The 19,139-nt window shown below is 40.9% G+C and overlaps 1 protein-coding gene across 1 annotated transcript; it reads left to right on the top strand.

Annotated features, from left to right (window-relative positions):
- Positions 1 to 1,455: 1,455 nt before the first annotated feature.
- On the top strand, positions 1,456 to 17,941 carry CSGALNACT2 (chondroitin sulfate N-acetylgalactosaminyltransferase 2; the record flags this gene model as incomplete). Its single annotated transcript, XM_084264937.1, has 7 exons — positions 1,456 to 2,113; positions 10,883 to 11,099; positions 11,640 to 11,741; positions 13,251 to 13,429; positions 14,898 to 14,992; positions 16,142 to 16,223; positions 17,395 to 17,941. 7 exons carry the CDS (start codon positions 1,456 to 1,458, stop codon positions 17,685 to 17,687), a joined length of 1,626 nt encoding a protein of 541 aa, XP_084121063.1. The 3' UTR covers positions 17,688 to 17,941.
- Between the last annotated feature and the right edge of the window lie 1,198 nt (positions 17,942 to 19,139).

Raw genomic sequence — 19,139 nt, 5'->3', positions numbered from 1 at the left:
GAAAGTAAACTAACATGCAATGAGCTTACTTCTTATGTCTGCATGCTGTCATTGCTGAGGCCCATAAAACATTTTGCTAACCATCATGCCTGAGTAGGATATTGTGTATCCCTCTCTTGTGTAACTGTGGTCTTTGACTCGTCTTGTCCTCCAAGGTGGTTTGGTCAGCAGTGTAAGAGGGTGACGTGTACAAATTGGTCAATGCTTCTTCATGCTAGCATAATCACATCAGAAGATGGAAATGTTAGGGGATGGATAGTTTGAGGCTCCCTTTCATCAGACAAAAAGTGGGGTTTGAATTTGAATTTCTGTGGAATTTGACCTATTCTGAAATGCTGTTTCTGTCAACATTGATATTTAAATCTGCAATACTTTATTCATGAGTGAATAATTATTCCCTAAAAGATATTTACTTGAAGTAAAGGCAAATGGAAATGCAAGCTGCTACTACTGCAAAACAGTTCCTGGAATTTTTTTGTTTTATAGATATGTGTGTGTGTATATAAATATATATATTTTTTTAGTTTAAAGGAGTAGGAAGAGGCTTTGTTGCTGGGTTATTTCCTCCCACAAAAAAAACAAAACCAAAACAAAACTTGAGAAGGAATGGGGGAGTTAAAACTAATGAAACTAGATGAGAGTAGAAGAACCCTTAGTACTTCAGCTAGCTGTGTGAAAAATGTATTTTGTTAGACTGTCCATATTGTTGCTTTCCAGATGCTATTTGAAAGGAATCACTTATGGCTGATGCAGTGGAAAGAAATAATGTTTTCTCTGTCTCCTTTTCCCACCCCTTCCCCCAGCAATCTTTTGTATCCATGTGATAGAACTTCATTAATGTATTTTCCAAATGACCAGCTGCTTTGTAGTTCTAATATGTACCTTTCTTTTTACTTTTAGGTTCTGTCTTCATTTTGCTGTCTCAAACTACAGATTCCAAGGAAAGGAGGGGGAGTAGAATAAAATACTCAAGAGCCACTGGAAGAGCCAGACTAGCCAATGAAAAACACTGTTACTAAACTGTAGAGTGCTTTCACTTAGAGCGAGGGTAAAAAATGGCTGTAGATTACTTTCACAGACTCTCCTGAACTTCAAACAGGCTAAAACCCTTGAAGTAGGAAATGGAAACATGACTCCTTGCTGGTGTCTTCCACTTTTTCTCCCCTTCTGCACCATTTTTTGTTTGGGGTAGGAAATCCTGAACAAAGTGTATGGCGTCAATCAAACTTACAGTTGATGGTTATGGATGACGTAGGAACTTCAGATTTATGCCTCTGCAATGACACGTGATTAAGGCAACGGTTGAAAACTGCTCATCAGCTACTGTATCAAAACTTGTAGTAACTATTATGTTCATACTGTTTGTTTCTAAGATTTGAACTCTGTGGTGATGTTCCCTGGAAGGCATGAGCAGATAACTCATCTTTTTGGATTGAAAACAGAAATAATATAAGAATGCCCAGGAGAGGCTTAGTAATTCAAGCCAGGACTCGTTGGCTATTAGTGGGCCTTGCTTTACTGTTCAGCTTAGTTTTGCTCATGTATTTGCTCGAGTGTGCTCCACAAACAGATGGTAATGGATCTCTACCTGGTGTTGTAGGTGAAAACATGGGGAAAGAATACTATCAAGCTCTTTTGCAGGAACAAGAAGAGCATTATCAAAACCGAGCTACCAGTCTGAAACGACAGATTGCCCAGTTAAAGCAAGAACTTCAGGAAATGAGTGATAAATTGAAATCCCTGCAGGAAAAAAAGAGCCCCAAGGTCAATGGTATGAACTACCAGGGCACCAAAGAACAAACTTCCAATGATCTCCTAGAGTTTCTTCATTCCCAAATTGACAAAGCTGAGGTGAGCGTAGGGGCCAAACTGCCTAGTGAGTATGGCGTCATTCCTTTTGAAAGCTTTACGTCCATGAAAGTATTCCAGTTGGAGATGGGGCTCACTCGGCATCCAGAAGAGAAACCTGTTAGAAAGGATAAACGTGATGAATTGGTGGAAGTTATTGAGGCTGGCCTAGAAGTTATCAATAATCCAGATGAAGAAGACGGACAAGATGAAGATGATGGAGTAGGAGAGAGGCAGCTGTATAGTGAAAATGATTTCATAGAAGGTATGTGGTTTATGCACTTTCCAGCCTGTTAACAGAATGTCACAACAGGCATTTAATGGTGTTTGTATTTTTAAGGGGTTTACCTGCTTGATTATAGTCTTTACCAGTAATTACACAGGAAGAACCTTTATTTCTAATAATGAGACTATTAGGTTGTGATTTGAGTAGGGAGCAAGAAACGCATTTCAGAGGAAGGGCTCACCAAAAGAAGTCTGTAGGGAAGCTTTATCCTCTTAAAATACCGAGGCATTCATAAGTGATTGTAGCTGAAGTCAGTGTGATGCAGCTGCTTATGGTTCTAAGTAACTGAAAGCCTTCCAGTCATCCAGGCTTTTGACTCTTCAAGCTGGCATACTTGTATTGGAGGGAGAGAACTGGTAGGCTAACGTGTTCTGATCACATCAGCTGAAGAACTTGGTGTCCTGAGTAGACCCTTCATGATGTACTAGTTACGGGTCTGCTAAGCTGCCCAACCATGAATTGTTCTCTCTCAGTGCTATTAAGTTTAATTACAGAGCATATATTATAAAGGCAAATATAGCAGTTATGCTTTCAATACTTAGTGACACCTTTAAAAGATGTGTTAGTGGTAATTCCTATCAAAGTTGGCTTTCAAGGTACAGTGAGATGCTGAGGGAGATAAGTAAACTGCCCTAGTGTCTCTTCTTTGTATTTCCAATATTAAATATAGTTCATGTTGCCATAAAGCCCCCAAACGTCGGACCATGTTATGAGAGCATTACTGTAAAAGGGATACTGGATCTGAGTACTGTCATCTGTACCAGTAAACAGATGTGCTGGAGAAAGGTACCATTGGCCTGGAAATAGTCAGTTCTTTCAGTCTCAGATGATGTAATTGGTCTGTGGTATGAGAAGTCTCTTCTTGTAACAGCTACTGCATTTGAAGTTTAATGCGAGTACTCTTCTTCGTTCCAGACGGTGGGGCAGGGTGTATGATCCACTCAACTCTGTCAGTATTACACAGCCAGCCCAGTGTTAGCTTTTTGGTGCAGTTTTCACTTAAAACCATAGTACTTGGTCTGGAGGTAGTCCTTCTTGTAAGTGTGCAGCTGCTTTTCTTTTGCTGTCTAAGATACTGCTTATATTCTAGTGATTTTACTTTTATGTGTTTACTGATACTGAAATAGCTGCTTGTTTTTCTTAGTGTACTGCCTGTAATGACTGCAGACCTCCAAGATTTAGGACCATATAAATGTACTTCACACCTCTGCTTCTCCACACCGGTATATTTATAATTGTTTTTAGAAATCAAACTAATTTCCTTTCACTCTAAAGGCAGTGTCTTTAAGCATAGGGTTACAGGAAATACTGAAATAGAAAACTATATCATATGGGTGTGTTAGCAACTAGACATAGTGATAAATATCAGTGTTGTCTTTTCAGATGGAAGTTGTGGGCTGTGTGGGTATTCTGTGTTTTCATATGTGCAAGCACTACTGGCTAATTTAGACACTGGGCCAGGAAAAAAAAAAGGCTGCTTGTGAATATTAACACATTTTTTTTCCTTATTGTTTCAAAACTTAGAGGTGAACAATGGAACCAGCTGGGATTGGGACCAAAAGGTCCCTCAGCCTGCAGCCCGCTGCCTGGGCCTGTAGTGCACTGCTTCTGGTGGCAACGGGAGTCCAGTTGGAAAGCACATGCCTTTCCATTTAAAAAATCCTGCTCCCTTAAGCCATCATAAACTGGTGGGTTCAAGCTTTATAGCAGACTTGATGTATCTACTGAAGGCACAGCTTATGTAGAGACACAGTTTGTTGAAGTCAGCTTGAATTAAAACAAATAGTTTAACTGCTGTATGCTGTTAAATTGCTAATAGATGATTTTGTAATAAGTGATTTAGGACTAAGACTAGAGTTTTATGCCACGTCAAATGGGAGATGGAGAAACTTGGTGTGAGGATTGCTTTTGTTTTTCCCTCTGGGGCAAGAGAGAAAATATGATTCTACACTAGTTAATGCATAGCCATCATACTTAGTCTAATATTTACAAAAACTGTTTTTGCTGTTGTTATGACTTGCAGGATTTTTTTTTTTTCTCAAAACTAGCATATATCTGTGTACGGAAACTTGCCATGAGTTCAAGCTACACTAGAAACAGGCATTTTTATTCTAGAAGTGTTCTGGCTTCCTACCTCAAAAAGCTAAATTTTCATGTAGGTAAATGTGTAGTTCTGAGATTTTTTTCAGCTTTTTCCCTAGAATTGCGAAATACACAGCTATGCAGGATTTTGTGGTATGTACTTTCAGGTGTCTTAGTAAATCCCTAGGCAATTTGGTGGCTGTTTGTGTAAGTTTAGAATCTTTTTCTTATAGATAGTTTTACCTAATGGCATCTTTTTCATCTCCATTAAATATGTCTGAGGTTCTTCCCTGCATTGACACTGCCTGTGATGCCTAGAAAGTAAAATACCACTATCTCAATTTGTAATTTTTTTTTCTTACCGTATTTTAGGATTTATCTACATCAGAGTCATTTATGACAACATAGACTAACAACATCAATTTAAAATTAATCTGTTTTCTGACTATTTAAATTTGTCTATTTTACAAATAGAAATAGCCTAAATAAACTTTTCTGAAAAAGTACATTTATTTACTTATTTACATGGTTGTCTAAATCTACTGAATTTTATTACTCTAGCACCGCACAGACTAAAATCTTCAAAGTACTTGCTGATGGATGCTAACTTTCTTCTTGCTGCTTAGTTTCCTTTTTTTGCTTTGTGCCCTCAATTTAAGTGTCCCTGCAGCTCTTTTGCTACATGCTCAGCCTCTGGGATCTTTACATGAAGTAGTAGTAGCAGTGGTGCAAGGAAGGTGTATCCATGATAAGGAGCAACCTGTTCAAGTGTTACCTGAACTGATCGGGCTTTTTTTAGTGTTGCAAGACAAAGTAATTATGCTCAGGATCTGGCTGACAGAGAGGGGGAGAATAGCAAAATTCCCATGGTTAAGGAGGAAATGATTAGCGACCTACTTGGCCAGTTAGACACTAACAAGTCAATGGGACCTGATGGGATTCACCTGGGGGTGCTGAGAGAGCTGGCAGATGTGCTAGCCAAACCCCTTTCCATCATCTACCAGAAATCCTGGCAGACTGGGGAAGTTCCACTCGATTGGAGGCTGGCAGATGTTACCCCCGTATATAAGAACGGCCAGAAGGAGGATCCAGGGAACTACAGGCCTGTCAGTCTGACCTCAATCCCAGGGAAGATCATGGAGAGGGTCATCTTGGGAGCTATCATGCAGCACATGCGTGATGGCCAGGGTATCAGGCCTGGTCAACATGGGTTTACAAAAGGTAGATCCTGTCAAATTAACCTGATCACTTTCTATGACAAGGTGACCCGCTTCATGGACAAGGGGAAGGCTGTGGATGTGATCTACCTGGACTTCAGTAAAGCCTTTGACACGGTTTCTCACAGCATTCTGACTGAGAAACTGGCTGCCACTGGCCTTGACAGGTGGACCCTCAGCTGGGTTAAAAACTGGCTGCATGGATGGGCCCAAAGGGTGGTGGTGAATGGAACCAAATCCAGCTGGAGGCCGGTCATGAGTGGCATCCCCCAGGGCTCAGTCCTGGGTCCAGTCTTGTTCAACATCTTTATCATTGACCTTGATGAAGGGATTGAATGCTCCCTCAGTAAGTTTGCAGATGACACTAAACTAGGAGGAAGTGTTGATCTGCCTGAGGGGAGGGGAGGGAGGGTCTTCAGAGGAATCTGAACAGACTGGACCGATGGGTTGAGACCAATGGGATGAGATTTAATATGGCCAAGTGTAGAGTGCTGCACATGGGACATAACAACCCCATGCAACACTACAGACTTGGGGGAGGTTGGCTGGAGAGCTGTCAGGAAGAGAAGGACCTGGGGGTGTTGCTTGACTGCAGGCTGAATATGAGTCAGTGTGCCCAGACAGCCAAGAAGGCCAGTGGCATTCTGGCTTGTATCAAAAACAGTGTGGCCAGTAGGTCAAGGGAGGTAATTGTGCCCCTGTACTCGGCATTGGTGAGACCACACCTTGAGTACTGTGTCCAGTTCTGGGCTCCCCACCATAAGAAGGACATTGAGGTCCTTGAGCAAGTGCAGAGAAGGGCAGCCAGGCTGGTGAAGGGGCTGGAGGGCAAATCATATGAGGAACGGCTGAGGGATGTTTACCCTGGAGAAAGGAGGCTGAGGAGAGACCTTATCACCACCTACAACTACCTGAAGAGAGGTTGTAGAGAGGTGGGCGATGGTCTCTTCAGCCAGGTGACAGGAGATAGGACAAGGGGAAATGGCATGAAGCTGTGCCAGGGCAGGTTTAGATTGCATATTAGAAAAAAAAATTTTACTGAAAGAGTTGTCAGGGCCTGGAACAGGCTGCCCAGGGAGGTGGTTGAGTCACCATCCCTGGATGTGTTCAAAAAAAGGGTAGATGAGGTACTTAGGGATATGGTTTAGCATAGGATAGGAATGGTTGGACTTGATCTTCAAAAGTCTCTTCCAACCTTGTGATTCTGTGAAATTGTTCTGGAGTTGTGGTGAAGCAGAGCTGCCACAGCCACATCATGATCAAGAAGTAACACCAAAGAGAACTAAGATTGGCAAGTACGCATTGTACTGCAAAGATACTTTGAAAACTCCAAATTATTTTTCACAAGGCTCAGTTGGCTTGCTCTGCAGGTAAAACCAGGAAGCTTCTCAGCTCTGTAGGGTTCTGTTGGCTGCACTGTTACTCTCTTTGCTTTGCTGCAACCCAGAATAAAGCTCCCAGAATTCTAATATTAACATAACAAAAATCTGACCTTAAAAAAAGTCTTGTTCTGCAGTAGCTGTTTGAGAAGCACACTGAAGTGGTTTTTTCTTAGTATTTCCATTGGATCCAAGCAAATGAGAAACAGGAGCGTGCTAATTTCCTTGGATGAAGAGTATCCCTAGAGAGGACAAAAGTTGCAATATTACATATTTTCTCAAATGAAGAGGTCTAGGACTAAAAACAATGAACCAGAGTGCCAAACTGGGCATTCTAAGGTACTCCTGGATTAAAAATGGATTTCTCAGAGGAATGTTTGATAATATTGAGAAACAGACGATAAGATGAGGAGAACACAAGAGTATTACCTCCCTCTGTCCCCCCTTTCTTCAGAAGTCAGTGACATAAAGTCTTCAGTAGTGATGCGGAACTCATCGAGGATCCTTCATGGATATCTGTACTTTACTATCAGTAAACTGTAGTTTATATGTACTTTGAGTAGCTGGTTTAATTGGGTTATGGTTATCAGTGTAGCGGGTTTATTTTTGTCAAGAGATAAAATGCCTTTCCATTGAATAGACATTTAAAATTAACTTTTGGAAAATAGAGGCACTGGCGTATATTCAGAAGTTAATTATCAATCAGCTAATCTCTAATAAAGGTCATCTTGTCTACCAGTGCTGCTGTTTGGATCGGTTTCTCTTGCTCTGTGTTTCCAGTTGGAACTGGGCAAAGGCCAGAAACTATCTTTAGGCCTGAATGTCAAGGGAAGACTCCCTGCCCATCCTTGGCACGTAAAAATTGTGTATCCCAGTGCTGCAAGCCCAGAGTCAAAACTCTGGAGGAGTCCTTGCCATCCGTAGAACAGTGTGGACTGTTTGTCATGCAAACATCCCTTCAGTACATCTGCATAAGACCAGAAACTGGCCAGTGTCCTGGGAACTTCAATGGAGAATTTTAATATGAAGGAAAAAAAAAAAGAAAGAAAAAAAAATAAAGGACATAGGTCTTAAATTCCATAGACCAAACACTTCCTTGATAAAACAAGAAAGGCGATAGTAGAACAGCTTTTTAGCTTTGATAGTAATTGATCCCCAGTATCCCTAGACTTAATTTGTTTGGTGAGAAACAGAAGTTCTGCAAAGGGAGGAAGGCTTCATGGACCAGGAATAACGGCTGTTAAGTTATTTCTGCTGCTTTTTTACCTCTTTGCTTATAGAGCTGTATTTTGGATGGCAGCCAGCATATGCTACTTGGAAGGTGAGATTGCGGTTTTTATTGCATGAGTCAGTCCCAAATGTTAAAAACCTGAATACACTAAGTACTAAAACAGATGTGGGCTCTCTTTCTGGCTGTTCTCAACTCTGGCTTCTGTGTATAGAAGCTTTAATCCCATAGAAGTATTCAAATTAGCAGGTAGTATGTAGGCTAGCTCACAGCAAGAGTAACTCAAGGAGCACATACCTACCTACTATTGAAAAGAAGTATGGTGCTCATAAGAAGTATGGTGCTGGTAGGCTGTAGAGGTTCAAAGGTTCAGAACCATGTTCCAGCAATTAAATGTTGGCAAGGCACTACTCAAATTCAGGCTTGCATATTGAAGTCTTTATGAAGTTACAGCAGCATGGGGTTTTTTTTTTTTGAAGTTACTTTAATCTAGAGTGGTTTTATTCTGTACTACAGCATTCTGTTGTAGCCTGATATCTGAGTTTGTCCTTTGATGAAAGATAAGCTATTGGCAACTGTAACATGGGTTTTAAATACTTCACTGATATTGTAAAAGGTGTTTTCATTTGTAAACAGGTATTGGATATTAGAGAAAGGAATGTAGTATGTAACCCCGAATGCTAATTTATGCAGGAGTACTGGTACAAAGTATTTGCTGCGTATTATGTGAGAGCATGGTGTGCAAGCACTGTGGTGCAACTGCTGGTCCCATAATCAAGAAGCTGTTTTCGAGCTACAGCACTGGACTGACTACGCAGCAGAAAGGGTTGGAGTGGAAAAGGATTGAGAGGGACCGAAGATCTGCTTCTAACAGTAAACATTGTGCAATTAAACTGTTTGACTGAAACACACTTTTTTGTACTCGCAATTAATGCTAATTTGAAACTCATGCTTTTCCTGATCATTAAGGTCTGTGTTCACAAATCAATGAATATGGGTTTCTCTCTCCAAGCAGTGCATTGCAAAACTTGTTCAAAGGGTGAAAAGCATTCAAGCTGAAAGGTGAGATTCAGTTACCATTAGCTCACAGTGTGATGGCACCAGCTGCTTCTGCAACACTGTGTGTCCTGCAGATCCAGTGTAGTGGTCATCTGTATTTGCTGTCAGGTCTGCCAGTGTACATGCCTGCCTTCAAGAAAGAGCTGAATATTGGAGAGTAATAGGGAGCCCTCTGCAAAAGAGACTCTTGGGCTGATACAGGCCAGGGCAGAGGGAGTGAATGAAACTGTATTTGGTTTGGGTAAGAGAGGTGAAGTGGAGGAACATGGAGGGAGTTAGGCAGGCCTAGGAAAAGGATTCGTTGTCATGGGAGCTAAGGGTATAGAAGGAAGAAGTTAGGGCAAGTGGTGAGCACATCTGTAAGCTATAAATGCTTTCTTTCTCTATCCTGAGATAGACAAAGAAACCCAACTGCTCTTTGAAGGTTGCTCTCTTTACGTACTGTGAGCCTTCCTGATTTCTGTTGCAAAAAAGAGGCTAACAAAAAGGACTGTTTCAGTACCGAGCACAAGGTAACTTTTCACTAGAACAGTTATTTGTCTCAACCCCTGCCACTTTCTGTCTGTATGGGAGGCTGGGAGGGGACTTCAGAAGTGAGGCTGCATACAGTAGCTGCTCTGGAGGCTGGCTTGCAGGAGAAGATGTAGCTCGGCATCCAGGTGAGGGGCAGTGCTCTGGGTGTGTGGTGTAAAGGCAGATGTGTTCATCACCCCTCGAACTATGCAGCTGTGCCTAACTTTCTCAGTGGTCGGTGTGGCCAGCTCAGCCGAATGGTGTGGCTTATGTTTCTTCACCATAATATCTCTTCCTGGTGGGCAAGAGGATTGCTGAGGTGTGCTGAACAGAGAGCAGTTCTGCTGGGGGATTGTCCCATACCTCAGGTTAGTATAAGTAAGGAATTGACAGCACAGAGCTCAGTTTGGTCCAAGCTACACATGAGTCTTAGTCATAAAATTAGAGAAACTGTTGACTTGACTTGCTTCCTTGATGGTCCATAAATGAACCAAATGGTTATTTGTTCTGAACTGGATAGGTTTCCCTACCCATTGGGAGTAAAATGTCTCCAAATAGGTAATCTTGTTTTATAGGGAACTGGTATTGTTTTCTCAGTGTTAACAGCCATGTAGAAAACCCACCTCCTTAGAGAACTGTAGCTACAGTAAAGTGCCACTATCCTTATTTATGGGATAGAAAGCAGTGTAGCTGGTCGTCAGCAGTGAAAACAGTTTATAAGCATTCCAGCATTTATCACACAGATTTATTTTCATTCAGATATCACATTTCAGATTTTACAGGCTTTGTCAAGTGCGTTAGATTGTTTGTTCTGCCCACAGTTGTGTTGATTGCTGGCCAGATGATCTCAGCTTTTACTGTGAACCAGCTCAGGGGAAGTTCCTGACTGAAGCTCTTAAGAACCGGCAATATTAGATTTCAGCAATCCTTTTCCACAGTGAATAGTTGCCTTTTTGTTGGGAAGACCCAACTCTAATTCTGCCTGAGAAGTTGATGTAGGACCATAAAACCTATCTAAGAAGCAGGGGAAAGCTGGAATGAGTTTGAGATTTACTTTTCAGATCTGAAAGTGTAGGAGGGGGATTGTGATTGGTGGTTTGTGGATTATTTTGTTTTGCTTTGTTTTTAGGAAAATCACAGCAGCTTTCCCTGTCCTCCCCCCCTCCAAGTTTTTTTTGCATCTTCATAGTTCTCAGAAAAAACAGTGTGTCTGAACTACAATTACTGGGATCTTTGACTTTAAAAATTACTTGTGTGACTTATTCTTCAGGTTACTATCGTACAGAAAGAGATAAAGGGACACAGTATGAGCTGTTTTATAAGAAGATGGATGGCATGGAATACAGGCATGTCACCTTGTTCCGGCCTTTTGGACCCCTCATGAAAGTGAAGAGTGAAACGGTCGATATTTCTAGATCAATCATTAACATTATTGTCCCTCTTGCTGGAAGAACTGAGGCATTTGCACAATTTATGCAAAACTTTAGGTAGGTGCATGAGATTATAGTGAGCTATATTGCTGATTTTCAGTAACTTGTTTCCTTTTTGAAATTCATTTGTTTTGGTGGATTTGCAACAGAAATAATGATTCTGACATTGTGTGCAACTGCCTTGGGATATTTGTAATTATACCTATTGTATGGGGAAAATATTCCTTCTAAAAGGATTTAAGAGATTTCCAGAATGCAGGAAAACCCTTTTGACAAAATGCCAGGGCTACTGTGAAACTGGGCACCAGTGGCTTTGAACATCATTTCTGTATTTACACCAGCTTTTGAGCTCCTGTTTATAAAATCATGTCTTGGAATGAGACACACGGTATTGGAACCTTCTGGTTCAAATGGGAAAGAAGGGGAGAAAACCTTTAAAATCTTTAAAAAATCTTCTAAAAATCTTCAGAAGCTAGTTGGACTCTGATTAGAATACATAAATCTGCCAATACTTTTAAATGCAATAGTTTGTAAGTACTTGAAATTTCTTTTGTGTTGCAAGTAATTATTAATATCAGCTTATCTTTGTGCTTATAGGGATGTGTGCATTCATCAGGATAAGCGTGTTCACCTCACAGTGGTGTATTTTGGACATGATGGACAATCAGAAGTAAAAAGCATCCTAGAATCTGTAGCCGGGTAAGTGTGTCAATCCAGTGTCAGTCAATACAAGCAATAAGCATTTTAAATGTTTTGGTTTTTTTTTAAAGGATGAAATAGCAAAAAGAAAAATGTTCTAGTTTGTTACAGGTTCACAGAAGTAAGCTTTATTTACAGTATATTATTTTTTGGATAGCATGTTACAGCTTAAGTTGCAAAGGTCTCCTGAAGACTACTGAAAACTAATTTATAGGCCAAGAAAAGGCTAATGGCAGTGGCAATGAGGCTTCTGTCTGATAGTTCAAAAAGCAACTGGGGTGAGTTTTGCAGGAAATATTCAGTCATGCTAACGGATTGATCAGAATTAAAGTTCTTTGCAGGGGAGATGTACTTTCCGATAGCTCTTTCACTGGAGAATCACTTTTGTTTCAGGCTACGGCAGAGAAATGTAGTCCAAGTAAGGTGGGTTGTGGAGTCTGAGAAGTTAGGTTTTACCCTCTGACCTCTAGGTACTAGGGAAATGGGCCCATACTTCCCCTCTGACATGAGCTCAGGTGCTTGTCCCTGAGCAGGGAGCCTGATACTTGTTACCCAGCTCCCGAGTGTCTCCATCGCACAACTCAGCCCAAGGCTCTGCTCGACGCAATATATTAGACACAGACTATTGTGTTGGTCGCTTAAATGTGACATGAGTTGGCCTGGCAAGCACAGGCATCTTCTAGGAAGGGAGGAGTGCTTCTGCCGCTCTGCTGCAGAGCCTTCCTGGTGCCTTGCTTGGCATGTGCCAGCTGCCTCTGCTTCGGAGGCCTCTTTGCTATGCTCCCTGTGAAATGTCTTCCTTCTCACAGCACTGAGTCAGATCCAGTGCTGTGAACTCACTGGGCATTTATCTGGTTCTTTATCTTCTTAGTGGTTCTCCCGTTGCGTATCTTCACACTGTTCTCTGCAAACATTGGCCTCTGAAGTGTCTCCAAGGTAGACACTTAACTTTGCTTGAAGATATTCCCCAGGTGTATTTCCAGTCTCCCTTTGCTGCTCCATCCCTTTTCTGCAATAAGTGCACGGTATGAAATAACAAGGGGAGGCAAACTGACTGGCTTATGGTGGCATCACCAGGTAGATGGTCTTTTGCCACACAAGTGTGGTGATGCTGGGACTCTAGCTTTCTGTTTGCTCTACTCTGCCATAGTGAAGACAGAAGTGTTCCTCTAATAGTCAGGACTTCTTGGTTTGTGGGGACAAATTTTAGATGTCATTGTAATTTCAGGGGACACTTTAATTCATGTCAGTTGCCAAAATATCTTTTTAATTTGATTAAAGGCAAGGTGAAGTTATGAAGTAAGACTGAGGTCCTTCTTTTTACGGTGTCTAAGCTCTCACACTTAACACAGGCAAGTGAATGAAACAGATATTTCTTCTGGTCATGGTAACTTTTGTTTTTTAAAAATACTGGAGTGAAATTACTGTAAAATGCTAAATAAGTATAAATAGTCCCTTCCGCCACCCACCTCTGATTTGTTCTGGGTTTGGCTCTGTTTTTTCTTGTAGAGAGACTAACTTCCACAATTACACACTGGTCTCTCTGAACGAGGAATTTAACCGAGGCCGGGGACTCGACATGGGAGCCAGAGCCTGGGAAAAGGGCGAGGTCCTGATGTTCTTCTGTGATGTTGATGTGTATTTCACAGCCGAATTCCTCAACAGTTGTCGCTTGAATGCTGAGCCTGGTATGTCCCTTTACAGTTGCTCTAACCGATTCTTGTCATCTTGCTTGGCTTAAGCTGACCTGTGTAGACCATATCTGAAACTGACGTGAATGATAAAGCTTCCTCATGACTGTCCACCTGGGAATATGCAAAATACTGTGTGCACAGGAGACAGTAATAATTAGCCTTAGAAATAGCTTTTGCCTTAGTGTAGCTTGTTTTAAGAACAAGCTTTTGTACAGTACAATTGTCACAGTTTCTTAAGATTTGACTGTCTAAAAGCTTAACAGTTTAATCGCTTTAACAATTAGACTGTGTGTAAATTTGTATAACAAAACTCAGTGGTGGAGAATGATTTTTTTGTTTCACAGAAGTGTCTAACAAGTGTAGCTTATGTCTTCTCACGCTTGTACAGCTGAGACACATCACATATGAATGTTTTCCAGTAGAACTCCACAACGTGCTCCCAACAGAGACTGAGCTCATGTTCCACATTTACATCCCAAGCTCTGAAATTTTCTGACCGTTTTTCTCAAGTTTGTACAGAGCTTGCTTGTTCTAGCACCTTCTGCCAAGAAGGATAAAGCTTTCTTGAGTTAACAAATGTGTTAGTTAAGACCTTCTCCTGTTCAAACATTTGTTTGGATTATTTTTTTTTAGTGCTTACTCTTATTCCGGATTTGTTGCAGTCAGAAACCATTTTGTCCTAGTGTCAATTTGGAACTTTTTATTCACTTAATAAATAGGTCCAAAAATCTGCTATGAGCCAGATATTTAGATTCTATTTCCTGCTTTTTCTTTCATTTCTGACTGTCTCTGCACTTCAATAAATGATTTGTATAAATAATTGGAAAAAATTAGGAGCAGAGTGTCTTGTGAGCTTTCACAAGGAAGGGAGTTTGAGAGACTGCTTGACAATTCATCCTGACAGCTTGTCACCTTGGCTTCAAGTGAGATGTAAAAATACTGCTCTCAGGTTCAGAGTTCATGTCCAAATCAGGGTACTGTGTATTCTTGTGGGCTGTCGTTGATAACATCACAGCACTGGCAATGCAAGAGATCCTTGAAAAATATTTATATGCCTTATGTAATAGGCATAGAACTGGTGTCACAGCATAATCAGGATACTTGTGATGTGTAATGTCCCTTGCAGGACATCCTGGATGTACATGCTTGTGGGAAGAGTTCATAAAGTTCATAAAAACTCAAGCTTTGCAGGGTGTTCCTTAGACTCAGTTATTTGTGAGCTTGCTGCATGCTATTACTGAAGGGATTTTTCGCTGTCATCTAATGCAGTATTCTGGTATAGAATATTTTATTTTATAAAGTATGTATAACTATATATAAATTTATAGAGTAAATTTCTTTGTTTTTATTTGTTTGCACTAGAAAGCGAAAGCTAATATTTTACATAAAGAAAATATTTCTGTTTTCCTCTTGCCTTCAGAAAGTATGCCCACAGAGAGTAACAATACCTTTTGACTTCTAGGAAAAAAGGTTTTTTATCCTGTGGTATTCAGCCTTTATAATCCTGCTATTGTCTATGCCAACCAAGATATACCACCCCCTGTGGAGCAACAGTTGGTAAGCAGTGTGATTTATTCGGGATAGAATTAGTTGTGCTTTGTGTTAAAACAAAAGTGTAACTTGATAGTCTGTCTGGGATATTTTATGACATTTGGCAGTGTTTCCAAACACTTCTCTCCATTATGGGCAAATCACTTGGAAGAAAAGCTTATCAAACAGTACAAAACTGTTTCATAGGTAAACATAGAGTTCTACCTTGATTTGAAAAAAAAAAAAAAGTGATATTAATCAACTAAAGTTGGTAGTTCTGATCTGTTGCTTAATTCTGGCTTGGAAAGCCAGTGTTTTAGCAGGATAGCAGCATAGCATAGCTGCAATTTGGTTTTCTGTTCCAGTGCACAAAGAAGTGGTTAAAGGAAACAAAACCTCCCTATGAATAGTGCTTGGTGAGCTTCCCTCTGTATGGACTCTCTTTGCTAACCAAACGGTAGCTGCAGAAGGCATGCTGTGTAACTCAGGGTGGGCTAAGATGCTCAGTCAGTCGCTTTTTCCATGCTGTGGACAGCGGTACTCTGTGCAGATTGGGACTTCTGAGGTAGACAGGTTTGGTGGGAGAGAATGAAAAACAGACTTACTAAAAAAGCCAAACCAATCCACCATAACCCTCAGCCATGATGTTGTTTGCAAGAATCTTGCAGAAAGTAGGAGGGAAGTTTTTGTGTATGGCCTCAGGTAGTCACAGCAGAGAGGAGTGAGCTCCTGCCTGACAGCTCTGCTGTTCGCTTTTTGGAATTCAACAACTTTATGGTTGCTGACTTCAGTCACAGAACTTACTGTTCTTGTCATATCAGAACAAGAGGAGACAATAGGGCCTTAGAAACCAGGCAGCAATTGTAGTATTGGTAACAGCTGATTTGGCAATAGGCTACCAAACATTCACTGCTTGTTCTGAGCAGATACATAGAAAATAGAGGTGGTGTGGCAGAAAGGGAGACAAGTGTTTGGAGTTGGATGGCAAAGAGTGAAATGAACAGCAGGTAATTAGGAAGCCCACATCTGTGCATGACACAGAAATACTGGAAGTGTTACACGCTTTATCCCCTACTGAGAAAATGATCCAAGAAATTAGCTTTCTACAAAACCAAGTCCAGCCTACCTCCTTTGATATATTTTGCGTTTCAAAATGATATTGTTTTAAAATTGCAGGTACACAAGAAAGATTCTGGTTTCTGGAGAGATTTTGGCTTTGGGATGACCTGTCAATATCGGACAGACTTTCTGACTGTTGGTAAGATGAAACTGTAAAAAAAGAAAACAAAAAAAGTAGTTGTATATTTTTTGTTTCCTTAAAAATTTATTTTCTGTTCTTATCGAAGGACAAGAAATAGTCTTTTTTTTTTATTATTTTACCAAGATCTGCAGTGAGACTGGCTTAGCAAGTCTGACCAATAAGATAAACTAGTTTTTCTAGATTTTGATGTCTCATCTGGTGAGTGTTTGTTAAAAGTCACAGTATTTTTAGTAACAACACTTTACAACTTCTAAAAATCTTTCTTTTTTTTTTTGTACTGTGTGACTGTCTGAAACAAATTAATCATGTGTGAGAAACACGTCCCTCAATTAAACTATTGACGTAGGAAAGAAGCATTCAAATTCTTCCTTATAAATAACTTTGAGTAGTTGAACAGTTGTTGGAGGCGTTAGAAATAAGCTTTGGCACCCCCGTGTGGCATGCTGTTAAAAACTGAGAACAGCTTTGCGTGCTTAAACTTGAAAGACCGTCTTGAGGATGGTCTGCCAGACGGTGTAATGGAACAGCCTCATGTGCGGTGTAATGCCCTGAACGCAGGCTGATTTCTAATAGCAGTCAATTTGCTGTGTGGATGGCATATGGTACGGGATGACTTCATAAATCTAGAGTTTTGAAATTGTGCATGAGTCTGGGCAGATTTTCACTGTGGTCCTGAAAATGGAAGAGAACTTAAAATGGTGGAACAGGTTCCTTCCCTGAATCCAGCTGAGTTGTCACCTATGGAGTAACTGCTGGCATTTTTAGATAGGATTTTTCACGTGGTGCATGACTGCTTTAATTTTCCAGCTGTTAAAATCCATTATGATTGCTAAAAATAACCCAAAAGTATAGCCAGTGAGGTTTGTCTACAGTTTTCTGCAGCTGTCACATGGGATGTCATGCATAATGTGATTTGGAGACACTATTCTAGGAGAGTTTCAGAAGTCAGCAATGCATGATGTGTGTCCTGGGCAGTTTCTACCAGAAAGGAAGTGGTAGGCTTGAAGCTCATCTCCCTCAATTTGGCATGGAGAACTTTAAGTTAATTGCTCCAGAATTTTTGGTATGTCCTACCAGATTTGGTGATAGTTATACCAGGAACATTGCTCTTTTTGCCTTGCATCTGGCCTGTGCACCGAAATAATGTTTTCTGATGTTGTTTTTGTAGGGGGCTTTGACTTGGAAGTCAAAGGCTGGGGTGGTGAGGACGTTCACCTGTACAGAAAGTACTTGCACGGTGACTTGATTGTGATCAGGACCCCAGTGCCTGGTCTCTTTCACCTCTGGCATGAGAAACATTGTGCAGATGAACTCACTCCGGAGCAGTATCGCATGTGTATCCAGTCCAAAGCCATGAATGAGGCCTCTCACTCGCACCTTGGCATGCTGGTCTTCAGGGAGGAGATTGAGACTCACCTCCGTAAGCAGGCTTACAGGACTAACAGCGAAGCAGTGGGTTAAATGTCACCCCCATGACATTTGATGACTTCAAATTCACAATGAACCAGCAACATTTTACAGCCTTAATTCAGCTTAAAAATGCAGTGCCTCTCTTTTTCAGTGAAGAAGAGTTTAGGGGGGGTTTGGTTCTTGTATTTGTTTTCCAAGTAATTCTTTGACTGATGTGCTGTTACCGACATATCTTGCAAGATCCAGCACCTCAAACTGGAAAGCATATGTAGTTCAAGGAAAGTGTCTTCAGTATCAATTGGAAAAATCAGGGGAATGTACAACTTGACCCTTTTCCACACGGTACATTTAAATTCTTATATTTGCATTATTTAAAGAATTAAATTAAATAATCTTTTGTGTTGTCTGGAGTATTTTCGGTCTGTATTGCTCACTGTGCTGTGACTTCAGAAGTATGCTATACTTACACTCCATTGTAGAAGCAAGAGCAAGGTGTGAGAGTGACTCTCACTGTGAAAGGCGTACAGGGCGTGCTGACTGGTGTGCCAACTGTTCCGGCTGCGGATTTCACAGCCGGGCCTTGGTGCTGCATTTGCTGCATTAACGGACGTTCACATGGCTGAATGTAGAATAATTCATGGTGGGGGAGGGCACGAAGCAAAATCTTTTGAAGTGGAATGTTAGAGCATATAATGTAGTTTCACACTGCAAAAGAGACACCACCTTCTTACCTCTGCTATGGGTCAGACAAGCTGGGAATGTTCCAGTTGGGTGTTTCTGCGTCTGGCCGTTTCCCACACTAAACACCACATCGGAATCCCTCCCGTGAACTGAGATGTGCTCTTAAACTTGTTTGTATGAGGATTTTTGGTCCCACTCTCTATTCAAAGGCCCTCCCTGTACTTCTCAATCTTTAAACTGAGGAACTATCTTTTCAGTCCCATATGAATTTATCAGAGGCCCATTTACTATTATGCCAGTATTGTCCTTTGGCTTTCTTTTCCTCTCTCTGGTGTTTTCCTGATGTTTCTGGAAAGCAATCATATATTTTTAGCTATTTCAGTAACAGAAAAAGCAAGTGCTATGCCAGTCTTTCTGCATATAATACTCTCCGTTCCCAGCAGTCTTATTCTTCCCTTTTTGCAGTTTAAGGGTATTTTAGGGTGGTTGGTTTGTTTTGGGTTTTTTTTTTTCTCTGGGGTTTGGCTGGGGTTTTTTTGTGGGGAGGGTGTCTTTTGAGGGGTTGGTTTTTTGGGTTTGGTTTTTTTTTTTTTGAGCATGATTAAGCAGAATTATGCTATGGTCCCATTAGTGCCTTGTACAATGGCACTAACACTTTGCTACTTCCCTTTTGGGTATTTTGGGATGTGTATACAGTTTAAATGCAGCTAGGTCATATTTCTCCATGTTGTCTTATATGCTACCATATGGCATGCCTCATTTTTAATACATTTGTTTATAGAATGAATGTTGAGAATGCTAATTCAGTGGTTAAACCATTTG

The sequence above is a fragment of the Gallinula chloropus genome (assembly GCF_964237585.1).
Source record: "Gallinula chloropus genome assembly, chromosome: 5".
In the NCBI taxonomy this organism is placed as follows: domain Eukaryota; kingdom Metazoa; phylum Chordata; class Aves; order Gruiformes; family Rallidae; genus Gallinula; species Gallinula chloropus.
Note: the sequence above shows the minus strand (reverse complement) of the source record. Positions and strands in the feature narration are given on the sequence as shown.